The following is a 14,041-nucleotide window of genomic DNA, read 5'->3' on the forward strand; positions in this document are numbered from 1 at the left end:
AAAAGGGAAGTGACTGATGCTATTTATTAATCTACTTATAAGTAATGCCAAATTTTAAAGTTGCTCCAAAGAAAATCACCTTTTTTTTTGCATCAGCCTTTTAATATGCTGAAGGAACCTGTTCAAAACGCTTCAGCAGTGAAGTAACTTAGATGATAAATGTGTTCTTCAATCTGTGCACCAGTCAAGTAGCAATAAAATCAGAATAATTCATGCAAAAATTTTCATTATGTTTCTAAACATACTTATTTACATTTTAAATCACACATCAGACAATATGAAGTATCTTTCATTTAGACAGGTGTGAACTAGAAAACAGATGCATTCATTAAACATAGAACAATTCAGCGAATTAAAAAAAAATACTCAGAGAACTCTCTGGTTGAAGTACTTGAGCCACCGTTAACTTACTTGAAAAAATATGGCCATGGCTCCGATTATTCTGTTTTCAGAAATTGCGGTTTGAAAGCTGTCAAAGTCATCTGGATTATAAAAGAAAATCTGCATCTGTAAAAGAACAATTAAAATATGTATTAGGGAAAATTTCAAGCCTACACACAAGTAGACAGAACAGTACAAGGGACCCAGATTCCTCACTTCCTAAGACTTGGCCAAATATATTCATCTATCCATATTTTTCCTTTGCTGAGGTGAAGAGCAAACCCCAGATGTCATATCATTTTACCCCTACAAACCACACAATCACACTTCTCACATACCAGAGAGCCTTCCTGCTACCCAAAAGAAATAATGTTGACACCTTCTGATTGCCTGATATTCGTGTCATGGTCAAAGTTCCCTATTATGGAGCAAAATTTTAATGGAGTAAAACATCTTGAAGTAAAAAAAAAAAACCAAACACAAAAAAACCCCTAAGCCTGTGAGATTCAGTTCACATGCTTAAATTATAAATACTTAAATAGGCACATCTTTATAAGCAACACTCTTTTGGTGGAATTTGAAGGGGTCAATTGCCCAAATGGAGTATTTCAATGAATCCACCAGAAATTTAATGGTAATAATAATAATAATACTTCACATTTTCCACCTTGCAAAATTGTACCTTACATTATTCCATTTAATTCATCTAACAACCCCTGTGAAGACAGGGCAGAAATGACTACCCTCCTTTACAGACGAAGAAATAGTGCTTTTACAAAGTTCATGTTAACTTGGCTAAGACTGAACATCAGAGGAAAACTATAAAATCCAGGTGCTCTCACTGCAACCGGAAATACCTTCTCTTACATTTGGGTAGAGTTTCGTACTCAAAAAGCAGAATACAGACAAATCAATTTAAAATCATTATATGATCTCAATGCTTGAATAGTCTTTGATATTTAGTACAATGCAGAGAACAAAAATGGACCATGGAGTATTCTCGAAAGAATACATATATAGTAAAAATAACAGATTTGGGTTTCTATTCTAGCCTCTTCATTTACTTGCCTGTGAGACCTCAGACAAACAAGCCTGTTTCAAAGTATCAGCTTCCTCATGTATAGAATAAAGCATTTACCTCTGGTAGGGTGGGCATGGAGAGTAAATGAGTCATTGTAATGTATAGCATGTAGCAGCATCAGACCTACACTTCATCTATGCTCAGCAAATCACCATCATCATCATCATCATCATCATCATCACTATCACCATCATATTTTAAGGTTAACATTTGGCAGACACCTTAAAATTTCTAGTAAGACTGTGATGTCACTGAATCTTCTGGAATGATCCTACTCCTTACAGAAAATCAGATTTCCTCTATCATTCATTAGGTCGTCCCTATTTTCCAAATGACGTGATGCTATTCTCCACAACAAACTGAACAATCACACCCCCAGAGGGAGTTTGGAGTTATGACACCAAATGATAACTTCCCAGAGAGGAAAGCTAAGTCAGAAAAACTAGCTGAAGTATAGGTCAAAGGTTACTTGAGACATTAAGAATAAGGCGACACTTCTTTTCTGAAGGGTAACAAGTGGCCCAATCAGGATACTTTCTAGGAAAAGTCAGACACCCAAGTGGATGAAAGAAGGATGGGTAGATTCCTTTGAAGGACTTTCCTTCTTACAGTGAATTATTTTTCCAACACTGTGAATTCTCACCAATTTCGGCAGCCTCTTACAAATGTGTTGCCTTTAGGTTTGGACAGCTTTAGACATCATGCATGTACATTGAGAAAAATCCATTCAATGAGGTGCAGAAAAAAAGAGTTTAATACTTGGGTGAATTGCTTTGGGCACAATGCTATGAATGCAAGAAAGAAACACCACACAAGCATATTCAGAAAATAACACTTCAGTTTCCTTTTAAAACTCAGGCCCTCAAATTAAGTAAGTTCACAGAAGTTTTTCTTATTCTCCAGCCCATGAGCAGGGGTGGCATTGTTTAATGCATCACCTGAATAGTGTGTGATACAAAATACTTTAAGACCTCTTCAAGGGCATTTTCATTCATGACCGGGTGAGGAAATTCATTTTCAGAAGATGTCTTTGAGTCATGGCTCCACCCATCAGGATAATAAAATGTTTCATAAAGCGAACAGTAGCAGAAGTCTGAAATATTAATTTTCCATGCTTTTTCTCTAAAGTTGTAGTCTACTGAATTAGGTTAACTTTTGAAGCTAACTTAAATATGACAATAAGAAGTGAATGGAGTTTTTCTGAGTGAACTGGACTTTAAATCGCTTTGTTGTTATTGTTGATGGGACAAATTGGGGCAGAAGCTGGAAAACTGTTTCACAAAACCATCTTTGGAAGGTGTTGGGGTGGCTACTAAATATTGTCAGTAGCCCAATGGCTTTCTGTATCTGCTCTCTAAAGCCATTCCCAGAGTCTTCCCTCTAGCATCACCAAGAGTGTTCTTCCTAATAAAGTGGATCAAAGTCATGCTTACTTAGGGTATCAGTCCTCCTCCTGAAGAATCATGATATGCATCAACTGAAGGAAAAGATCAGGAAAATCTGGCAACAGAGAGATCTATGAACTCTTCCACACAGCCTTTACCAGCATCCCCTATTATTTACTTTTTATCCTATTTTCATCCTCTCTCTCTCTTTCTCTCTCTCTCTCTCTCTCTCTGTGCACACTGATATACAATTTCTTTTTATGAATCACCAGGTAGTAAGTGGGAGAAAATATGCCCCTTTACCGCTGAATACTTAAGTGTATAATTTCTAAGAATCAGGACAGTCTCTTATATAAGCACAGTATAATTATTCAAATTAGCAAATTTCACATTGATACAATACTATTATCTCATTCACAATCCATTTCGAATTTTGGCAAACGCCCAAATAAAGTCCATTACAGATCATTATTCTGGTTCTTAGTCCAGGAATCCAATTTAGGATCAAACTCTGCATTTCATTGTTACACCTCTTTATACTGACCCCTCCTGCCCCCACTCTCATCTGGGAGAGTTACTCAGTCTTTCTTCATTTGAACAGTGTGAAGTGTGCAGGTCAGTTGTTAGGTAGAATCAGGGTCTGTCTCGTGGTTTCTCATGATTAGATGCAGGTGATACATTCGGGGCAGGTTTCCACAGAAGTGACATTGTCTTCACAGTGCACCATATCGGGAAGTGCACCCTGTGGATTTCTCCCAGTATGAGGGGTGTTTAACTTGATCTTATGGCTAAGTTGATGTCTGCCAGGTTTCTCCACTATAAAGTCATTAATTTTCCTTTTATAATTAAAAAGTACTTTGTAGGGAGCTACTTAGGATTACATAAACACATTGTCTGTCATCTAATGTCCATCCACTAGTCTTGGTATTTATTGCTGATTTTCTAACTGCACTACCCCTTCTATATGCATGAATGGGATTCTAGTGTAAGGAATTGCTTTCCCATCCACATAGTTTTTTATTCTTTCATTCATTTATGTAAATCCACATGAACTCATTTATTTTGTTTTATTCAATCCATTACCATTATTTATTTCAATGTACAAACTGTCTCAATAGGAGACCTTTTGCACAGTAGGAAACCCTCCAAATGGATTTCGCTGTCATTTTGCTCTGTCCCCATCATTTTATATTTTTTAGCATCTCCTTATTAGCTGATACAGACGTTCTAGACTCATCTTGATTTTTCCCTGCTCCAGCCCTAAAATTGGCCATAACTTGGGTGAGTTCTGGTTCCTTTTAGCAAGGAATGGTATTTAAAGACATTATATCCCTAAGTCAGTATTTTCCAAATATGTTTGAGATTAGAAAATTTGATTCTTCAAGAAAACTATATGGCTTAAGGCTCAGTGACTATTCTAACCAGAACCTTCCTTGCAAGGGAAGGAGAGCTGGATCAACTTTGTATAAATTGATGTCGCTCTATCATGCAGAGTGCCATGAGACACGTTAAGTCTCCTCAACCATTGAAACAAACTATATTAAGATCAACTAAAAAGTCACTGGTAGTCTATGTACCCAGTGCACAGTCAAGGGACCAATTCTACAAAATCCTTCAAATTCACGAGCAAGCCTCACAGACCTGGGTGATCATTTGATTCTACCTTGTGGAATGGCTGGACTGGAAAACCATCCAGGCATTTCTCTAGCCAGATCACGGTGACAGAAAAAACAGAATATCATATGTCATAACCTGACATTTTTAAAAGAGAATTTTACAAAGAGAAAAAGCCCTACCAGTGACCAGGAGGCAGATGCCGAAATATAGATATGAAAAGTGCCTGAATGAATAGCAACACCTCCAAGTAATGGGAGGGGGATGAAATGGATAGTGTGAGCATAAGGTTGACCAAGGTCAATGCTCTATTGTTGAAGGGTACTAGCATGATGCATACAGAGTCACAACAAAATGCCCACTTAGCTTCCCCTTTCTCTTGCCTTGAGCCATTTCCCCCCATATATTTAAAATGACTCTTGGTGCAATTTGATATAAAAACTATCTTTATGCCTGGTTTCCAACTTGAATCACTAGTTGTATTAAGCTGAACAAACTCAAAGCAACAAATCTGAAAACTAGAGCCTTCTATATTTTTATTAATGTTGTTATCTTCCAAACATTTAGGGAGTGCTTACCATATGCCAGGTACTGTGCTATCATTCAGAAATACTCACTGAGGTAGGTACCACCATGATCCTCATTTTATAGCCAAAGAAACCCAGGATTTCCAAAATTTTCAAAGCAGTTAAGGAATTGGGGGGGGGGGGGAGATTGTCATAGAAACTTAATATTTCCAATCCTAGAGAGTTCAGGTCTTAATTACTGGGCTTCCCTACAATGGACAAGTATATTTGCTTACTATCCATTATATATAAGGTACTATGAGAGATGAAGACACAGTTTGTGCTTAGAAAGATTGAAATATCAATAATGAGGGGTGCCTGGGTGGCTCAGTTGGTTAAGCATCTGCCTTGGGCTCAGGTCATGATCCCAGGGTCCTGGGATTGAGTCCTGCATTGGGCTCCCTGCTTAGTGTGGAGTCTGCTTCTCCTTCTCCCTCTGACCCTCCCCCTCCACTCATGCTTTGTCTCTCTCAAATAAATAAAATCTTTAAAAAAAAAAAAAAGTATCAATGATGAAAGAAGGTTAACTTTTTTTTTTTTTTGAATGTCAAAGTTAGAGTCGTACACAAATGTACCACAAAAAAACATGAGGCAAAATAATGCGGGTGATGGGTCAGAGGGGACATTTCCTTTAAGGTGGACTTTCTATCATCTACTGTTACAGTTGTGAGCATAAGTCAGCTCTCCCTCTCCATGATAATGGAGGTAAGAGGCAATGACCCCAACAGGAGTGGAAAAACCCAACAGTGACTTCTTTGGTGATTTAGAAAGCTCTACATTTTAATTTCAAACAACTGGTATTTCACCCCCCACATACCTACACACCCAAGCAAAAAAAAAAAAAAAAGATAAATTAAGTAAGGAAAGAGCATGCAGATAGTTCAGAGGAAAGGCAATCTACTGAAAGATTCCTTAGACATTTCCAGATACTGTTGGGCATCTTCAGTGGAGTGGAAGAATACACACACTGCTATAGGAGAAGAACAGACAGAGATGAAATGTAAATGGGACGAGATAAAGACAGCAACAAGAAAGGCAACAGTGAAATTAAAAACCACACAGGAGGTAGCAGATAGCAAAACCAAAGAGGTGAAATGTATTTTTCTGATCATGCTTGGCACCAACCTGGAGTAAGGCAGCTGAGAACATGGTGGAGGACTAGAAACACATGCCCAAGTATAAAAATGTGCAGTAAAGGCAAAGTGAAATTTCAAACACAGTTAATGATCTGCTGGTTCTGCTTGTTGGAGGACTTGGAGAGGATGATGTCAGAATCGAAATTTTTGCATCATAACTTCTTAATCTAACTCGATTTGTAGATTGTGCTGCACCTTAACTGCTATGAAGCCAGATCATACACACTCAACACTGCACGTTCTACTTCTTTAATTCTGCCATTGCCATCAGATAGGAAGATCGATGCAGGCAGAAGTACATCTGTTGAGTCAAAGCTAGGTCTTTCAGAGCGCTGTTGATTGTAAATAGCAGTAATTTATTTTTGGCGTGAATAACACAGGTCGGGGCTCTGAGTGTCTGAAAGCAAGGACAGACAAATGAGAAATCCAAAAACAATATAATGGGTTTCTTCCTATATATAAGAATAAATAACTAAATGAGTAGCAAGGAGGGATTAGATTACCAAGAGAATGAATGGATTTAAACCACTGGAGAAAATGCTCATGGAAGTGCAAATATATGCCAAAATCACTTGGAAATGCTAAGTGGTCCCAGGTATGGTTCTGCTAAACACAGATTATATTATTTTCTCCTCAATCTACAAGAAATTCAAACCCTTTTCTACACAAGTAAGTAGCCTGAAATTTTGATACTCTAACAAAAGAAAATCTAGTCATGTAAATTACGGAGAGCATGATAAATACATGCTATATATAGTATATAGAAATAGATAACACAGACACTCTGAATTCAGAATCATTATATGGGAATTTTGTTTTATATCAATGAACAGTTTTTACCCCAGTTACTTTTTAAAAGGATCATATTATATTTTTACCCCTGTGATAGTTAATTTTATAGGTCAATTTGTCTAGGCCCTGCTGCCCAACTGTTTGGCTAAACATTGTAGATGTTGCTATAAAGGTATTTTTTGGATGTGATTAATATTTAAATCTGTAGATTCTGCATAAAGCAGATTACCCTCCATAATGTGGTGGGTGTCATCCAATCAGGTCGAAGTGTGAAGCATCCCTAAGTGGAAGGAATTGTTTCTCCAGATTCTAACACAGAAATTCTGCCTGGGTTTCCAGCCTTCAGACTTAAGACTACAACATCAACTCTTGTTGGAATTTCCAGCCTGTTCTGCAAATTTTGGACTTGACTGCCCCCACAACTGAATGAGACATACACCCCCAAAGGTCAGGACTGATTTTAAGCACCTATATAAGAGACATGTATATGTGACTGTGTATCACATTCTAAAACCATTCTGCAAACCAGTTACTTCCTTAGGCTCTGAGCTCTCGTCTTCATTCGGTTCTTTCTAACAGGGCTCTCCCCTGGAGAATGTAGCCTCTGTTAAAACACAGTTCACACTCTTGTGGCTTACAGCAAAGTGGCCATGAAGATGGCAGACCACATGACTATGGGTGACATAAATGGAGATCCAAGAGCTTGGGCTATAAAGTTAGACCTATTCAAACACTGAAGACACTTGAGAGCCCCAAGGCTCAGTGCTGTCCCCTTCTGTCCAACAGGGGTATTACTAACCTCATCACATCCACTATGCACATGCTATGGTAAAGAAAGAACAAATTAAGTGGCTCCCATGTTTTATTACTACATATCTTTATTACTTTATGACCAGAAGGGATATATGAATTAAGTTGAAGGTGAATTGTTTCCACAGGCCAGCCAACAACCCAGTGCGTCATGCCACAAGGTAGAGCAAAGAAGGGTGTGTGCAGGCTTCACCCAGCCTTCACTGGATGACTATATTTAGAAGAACTGTGCTCTAAAGAATAGCAGGTATTCAGCCCCTTTGTAGGCAAGGTAGCATTTAAATAAACATTCTGAAACATTTGCTTTATACAATATCATTAATCACGGAGTACGCTAATCCTTAATCATTTCTTTTTTTTTTTTTTCCTTACTTTCCCTGTAACATGGAATTATCTTCAACTACTTTACAGCAGGAATCCAAATTTCTGGAGCAGAAGAATTCAAAGTGCACACTACGGCTATGACTCATACACAATGAGGTGCTGGGATGATTTCTGAGATCCCTTTAAAAAGTCTCTGTGTGTTACTTGTTTGTGCCATTCTAAGTCTATTTATCAGTTGATTTTTGGAATTTCTGGTTCGATGATGCATCTGATTAGTCACATAGATATTTAATCTTTGTGTTTTTCCCTTGGTAAGGAACTATTCAGGCTTTGTTTACAGTATTAGATTGAGTTTTTCAAGGATTTACTATGCCTGAATCACGAGTTATTTCTTACAGTTCAGCATAAGTTCAGACACAAAGGAGGTAGGTTCAACATCTGCCTGTATGTTGGCCAGCTACCCTTTTCATGTCCTCAGGAAAGGGAGTGGTAACCTACAGCTCTCCCATTTAATTAGCTGTGTGACCCAGTTGAAATCAGTCACCCTCTCTGAGTCTTAACATCCCCATGAGTAAACGGAGGATAAGAAATGCAGCATTGGGGTATAGTGAGCATTAAACAAAATAAGTCAAGGAAAGCATCTCCCACAACGTCTGCCACACTGTAGGCCCCCCCAAATGATTCACATGTCTTTAACAATTAGTTAACAGGAAAAATAAAATGGAAAGAAGTTGGTGAAAGGATTATTTGTAATCACCCCAAATTGGAAACCAAACACTAATCATTAATGGAATTGATAAACAAATTGTGAGCGTTACACCATGGAATACGCACTATAATTACAAGTAACAATATAGACGAATCTCACAAACAATGCTGAGCCAAATAAAGCAGATTCAAAAAAAAGAATTAAAATTAGAAAAAAAAGTTCACTGTGTGATTCTATTGAAATGAAGTACAAAAACCAGGAAAAACTTAATGCAGTTCGAAGCCAACACAGTGGTTACCTATGGGGGCAGTAAGTGGGAAAGGGATTCTGGGGGCGCTAATAAGTGCTCTTCCTTGATCTCAGGGCTGGTTACAAGAGTATGAAAATTCATTAACCTGTATTAGTATTATTTGTTCATTTTCCTCTTTGTATATGATATTTCAATACTAAATACAATTCATGAACTGCTGTGCTTTTGAAACTGGGATAAACAAAAGTATAATGCCACCTAATAATAAGAGCAGGGAAGAGTTTGCACCCCTCTGTGGGACCCATTCTATTTCATGGAGGCTACTCCAAATCTGAGGGTAAGGCTGGAGATAACTTATCTGCTTGAGAGAGCAAGTTAAACGGGACCGTCCCTAAGTGTGCAGAATCAGGCCAGCCTAGGACCGCGCGTAACAATTGCCTGGACCAAGCATCACCTCTTCCCCACCCTTTCCCTGAAGGCAGACATGGCCAAGGAAGCCCAGAGGTAGCAAGTCCATAAAACATTCCACTGGGCTGCTTAAATGTATCTGATTCTTATAATACTTTACATTAATTAATTCCTTTCATCCTCACCATTACTACTCTTGTCTGAGTAGTAATAAAGTTGGGATTCAAACCCAGGCATTTGATTGCAGAACCCACGCATTTAAAATCCTCTCTGTTCTCAACCATGGGTAACTTTGGACTCCAGGGGACAGTGGCCATGTCTACTCATGTTGGGCTTCAGTAATGGAAGGGGTCCTACAGGCATTTAGGGGGTAGAGGCCAGGGATGCTGCTAAACACCCACAACGAGTAGGACAGCCCCCAAAAGCAAAGAATTATCCTGCCCAAAATGTCAATAGTGCTGATGTGTAGACACCTTGTCTATACTCACTGTCACATGAAACCTGGCCAGTGGATATGGTAAAGCATTTTGTTTTTCTTCCCCTCTCCCACTACTACTGATCTCTAAAGGGGGAGAAACAAGTCTATTGTAATGGGGCCCAAAGACTGGGAGAGTAGTTTTACCCCTATGCACGAACCAGTAAGTTCAAACCACTTTCACCTATTCTTGGAGTTACTGTAATAACTTTCTTTTCTATTAAAACAAACTTTCCTTTCCTGAGTAACTATATTACACATGAGGTTGGTTCTGAAATGCAGTGGAGCTTAACACCTTGGACACAGTGGAGGGGGAGGGGATCCCTAGGTGCATCTGGAACTCATTTGTATTTCAAAAACACGAAAATAACCACCGCAGTGTTGGTGCTCTTTGTAATATGAAACTTTTTAGAAATTGCTTTGTACTTGGTAGTAACAGCCACATGATTCACCATGAAATGAAGTCTGGAAAATCACTGTGGATAAATGGACCTATAAATTCAATAGAATTTCCATGACAACATAGACTGCAGCACTCAACCACAAATAAAAGGCTATAAATCATTCAAAACCAACTAGGAATCAGCAATACGGTTCTCCTTTTGAAATACAAGAAACCTGAAATATAGTTTATTTGTTACTTACTCACCCAAAGTTCCCATTATAGTTAGTTCCTCACTTCTGATTCTGCATTTTCTACCCCATAATAAGTGTTGGGAAAATGATGATGCCAAGAATTTGCAATTAAGCTAAATAAAATTAACACAGGTATAGCGCCGGTGGTATTCCTCCCTTTCTCCTAGCTAGAACCCCGCAAGAAAACTTGGGCACAAAGAAAAGTTAGGCAGTTTTATCCAGAAAACTGTAATTTGCCCTACATAGTGAATGCCACCAGAGCAGGGTATCTGTAAGAAAAATGTTCATGCAAAACATTTCTGAGAACACACATGCAAGACAACCTGGATGCTTCCCAAATGCTTCTGAGTTCTATAAATCAAAATCAAATCCTCTAGTGTCTTTGGGATAATCTCAACATTGAAGGATTTTTTTAGATTAGCTGGGTCAACCCAACTAGAACATTTTATAAAACAGCTCTCTGTTCCTCGGGTCACCTGTTTAACTCTGGTGGAGATTCCCTTCTGATGGACTCTTTTGGATACAGTATGCTGGGACCTCTCCCTGCGGGAGGTGCCGGCCCCAGGACCAAGCACGTAGTAGGCACTCATGCAATGACTGTGGGATAAATGAATGGACGTTATTTCTGACACTGGAGGAAATGCACTGCACTGTTCCATTCACAGCCTCTCTGATTCCTGAGTCTCCCTAACAGCCAACACCTTTGGGAAGATGACTGGTAGAGTAGGGAAAACAAATTTATGGAGCTAAGGCTTTGGCTTCCAGAAGGGCTGCCTGAAATATGGCCATGTGTGCACTGGACAGTGTCTTTCATTTTCCATCAGATGAACTCTTGTGGTTCCATCTACTACCATGTGCTGATAACTCTTCAGGGTACATTTTTAGCCCTGATCTCACATGGTCTATGGCTTTTGTCAAAATCTTCAAGGGCTCTGCAAGCCAGAAAGGTTAAGAATCAGGGCTACAGGAAAAAAAAAAAAAGTGAACATGCCCTCCATGAGCACAAAATCCTTTCCCTAAGACAGATACCCAGAAGCAGTTCAAACTGTCCTCTGAAAATTGTACACACCTTTTATATTCTAGTCAACAATGTACGGGAATGCCAATCTTCCTACACCATTGCTAACAGTGGATTTATGAATCCTTCTTATTTCTTATTTTTTATACATTGGATGAACATATCTGTTCTTATTTTTAATTTTCCCAATAACCAATAAGAATAAGGATCTTTACTCATTTTTTTCTAATGATTTTTCTTTTTATCATTTAGGAAGGTCTTTAATAAGAAAATTATGACTTTGCCATAAGTGTTGCAAATACAAAGGCAAACATATTTGCCCCAGCATTATTGGTAACAGAGGAAAAAAATGGACATGCATAATAAATAGGAGAAGTGGTAAAATGAACTATGGAGGGGAGAACAGAAGTTGACCAATAGGCAATGACATTAAAAGTTCTCAAAGATATACTGCTAATGGAGAAAGTCAAGATGAAAATAAATACACATTTGACTTAAAAAAGGCCATAAATCAAAATACTTTATTTGTTGTGTATGTATCTGCACAGATGTACAGAACTAAGAAAGTGGGTGAGGGGCAAGGTTCTGGAAAATAGCACAAACTAATAACCGTGGTTTTCTCTAGGGAGGGGGCTCGGACTGGTTTGGGGCCAAGAAAGGTGGTTTGTTTCATCACAACTGTTTAAAATACTTGGTAGCTCTAACTGACCGCCCATCTAAGGGAAAAAGTCTTCTTCAAAATGAGAGAAAGGGGAAAAAAAGAAAAGGAAAAGAAGAAAACCAAAATCCCTACCACTGCTGCAGAGGGAGAAGGGGAAGCTAATGGATCTGTTCGGGGACCCAACTCAGAAAACCAGCCTTATCAGCAAAGTGCTCCAAAGGAATGAATCCATCAGCCCCCAGTGACAGCACAACATCACACAGGCTATGATCCTGCTTTATCCCTCGATATCTCTTTGCCACAATTCACTCCTCATTTATTTCTGCCTGCAATGAAACATACAACCATTCAAGCGAACACTGCAAAAGAGGGGAGGGTGGAGAAAGAAAAAATGGAGATCCTGTTTCTGATCTGCACAGACTATTCAACCTAGTCACTCTGTTGAAAAATAGATTTATGTAGATGAATAGTTTCCCATCTACTTAGCCATAAAATCATAGTGCACACCTAGTAAACACAAAGTACTAACTGTCTCAGACCATATCTTTGGTCAGAAAGACAGCAGCAAAGGGAGCAAAACAAGGTTGCCCAAAGCCAGGCAGAGCACCAGCTTTGCTAATGTACTTACTGGGTACAACCCGGAAGGGATGATTTTGGGAGAGGCTTTTTTTTTGGGGGGGGGGGATGATTTTTGGGAGAGGTTGACAGCCTTAGTGGTGAAGACTGAGCTCTGCCACCAACATCACTGTGATTAGAGACCAAACTATTCTTGGCTGAGTGATCCTCCTTTCTATGAATTCCCCAGAGTACAATTTTGGATGAGTTTGGAAAGAATACCGCTGTTGTTAACACCTGTATATCAGCATCTAGATTCTACCATTAACATTTTAACACACTAGTTCTATCAAGCAACAGTCCATTCCTCTATCCATCCATTTAGTCAGATACTGAGGTTTCAAGGAAAAAAAAAACCCATCATCATTCTCCCAACAGTCAGCCATTGTCAAACTAGTAACCTCAACATTAACAGAAAGCCAAGCAATATATTCCAAGCTTTGGGTCCAAGCCAGAGGACACCTTGCTGGTTTGCGAGGGGGTTAATAATGCTATTAATGAGAACATCTTGAGATTCTGATAGCCACATCTCAGCAGGGTACTGTTAATAATTAGAAATAAAGACAGCATTTAAGGGAGGGGATAAAAACAACAAAATATCAAAGCCATGGTTTTATGAAGCCAAGAATCTACAGGAGAGAATGTCAGCCAATAATCACATTACTGATTGGCTCCATTCATGTCCCTGATTAGCTAATACTAGAACACAGACAGACTATACATTAAATATAACTGTGCTCAAACACTTGCTCATTTTATTTCTTGAATCTGTAACATGTAATGAAACAGTGAACACACTCAGAAGTCTACCCAGAAAACCTGGTTCATTATCTCCAGACCCCTCCTGACAAAAACCCTAGCCCAAAATCTTAATGAAGAAGGTGTTCTAAATCAAGAGCAGCTTAAGTCGCTGCCTTGTCTGGGATTTAGAGCAGTGTCACAGATGTTACAAGGGAGATTCACAGAGTTCAAGAAGCATTATTTATGATATCAAAATACTGTAGACAAGTCCATTGTCAATCAGTAGGAGAATGACTAAATAAATCAGGGTGCATCCATACTGTGGAATATTACACAGCTACGAAAACGAATGGTGCCGATTCTGTATCTGATATGCAAGGACACCATGATATATTATTGAGTTAAACAGGCAAATTATGGTACATGACCTCATTTTTTT

The 14,041-nt window shown here is 38.7% G+C and overlaps 1 protein-coding gene across 5 annotated transcripts in view; it reads right to left on the minus strand.

The window, feature by feature from the left end:
- Window positions 1-14,041, minus strand: part of PTPRG (protein tyrosine phosphatase receptor type G) — a 708,308-nt gene that overhangs the window by 208,890 nt on the left and 485,377 nt on the right. For all 5 annotated transcript variants that reach the window (XR_010412329.1, XM_064594267.1, XM_064594259.1 and 2 more), the window contains exon 5: window positions 412-507. Coding sequence is in view for 4 of the 5 variants with exons in the window: in XM_064594267.1 (XP_064450337.1) it covers window positions 412-507 (96 nt within the window). In the remaining variant the exon portion in view is untranslated. The remainder of the gene's footprint in view (window positions 1-411; window positions 508-14,041) is intronic.

Source organism: Mirounga angustirostris, unplaced genomic scaffold (genome assembly GCF_029215605.1).
Source record: "Mirounga angustirostris isolate CCGP_5_RB_7025 unplaced genomic scaffold, mMirAng1.0.hap1 SCAF_1, whole genome shotgun sequence".
Classification (NCBI taxonomy): Eukaryota; Metazoa; Chordata; class Mammalia; order Carnivora; family Phocidae; genus Mirounga; species Mirounga angustirostris.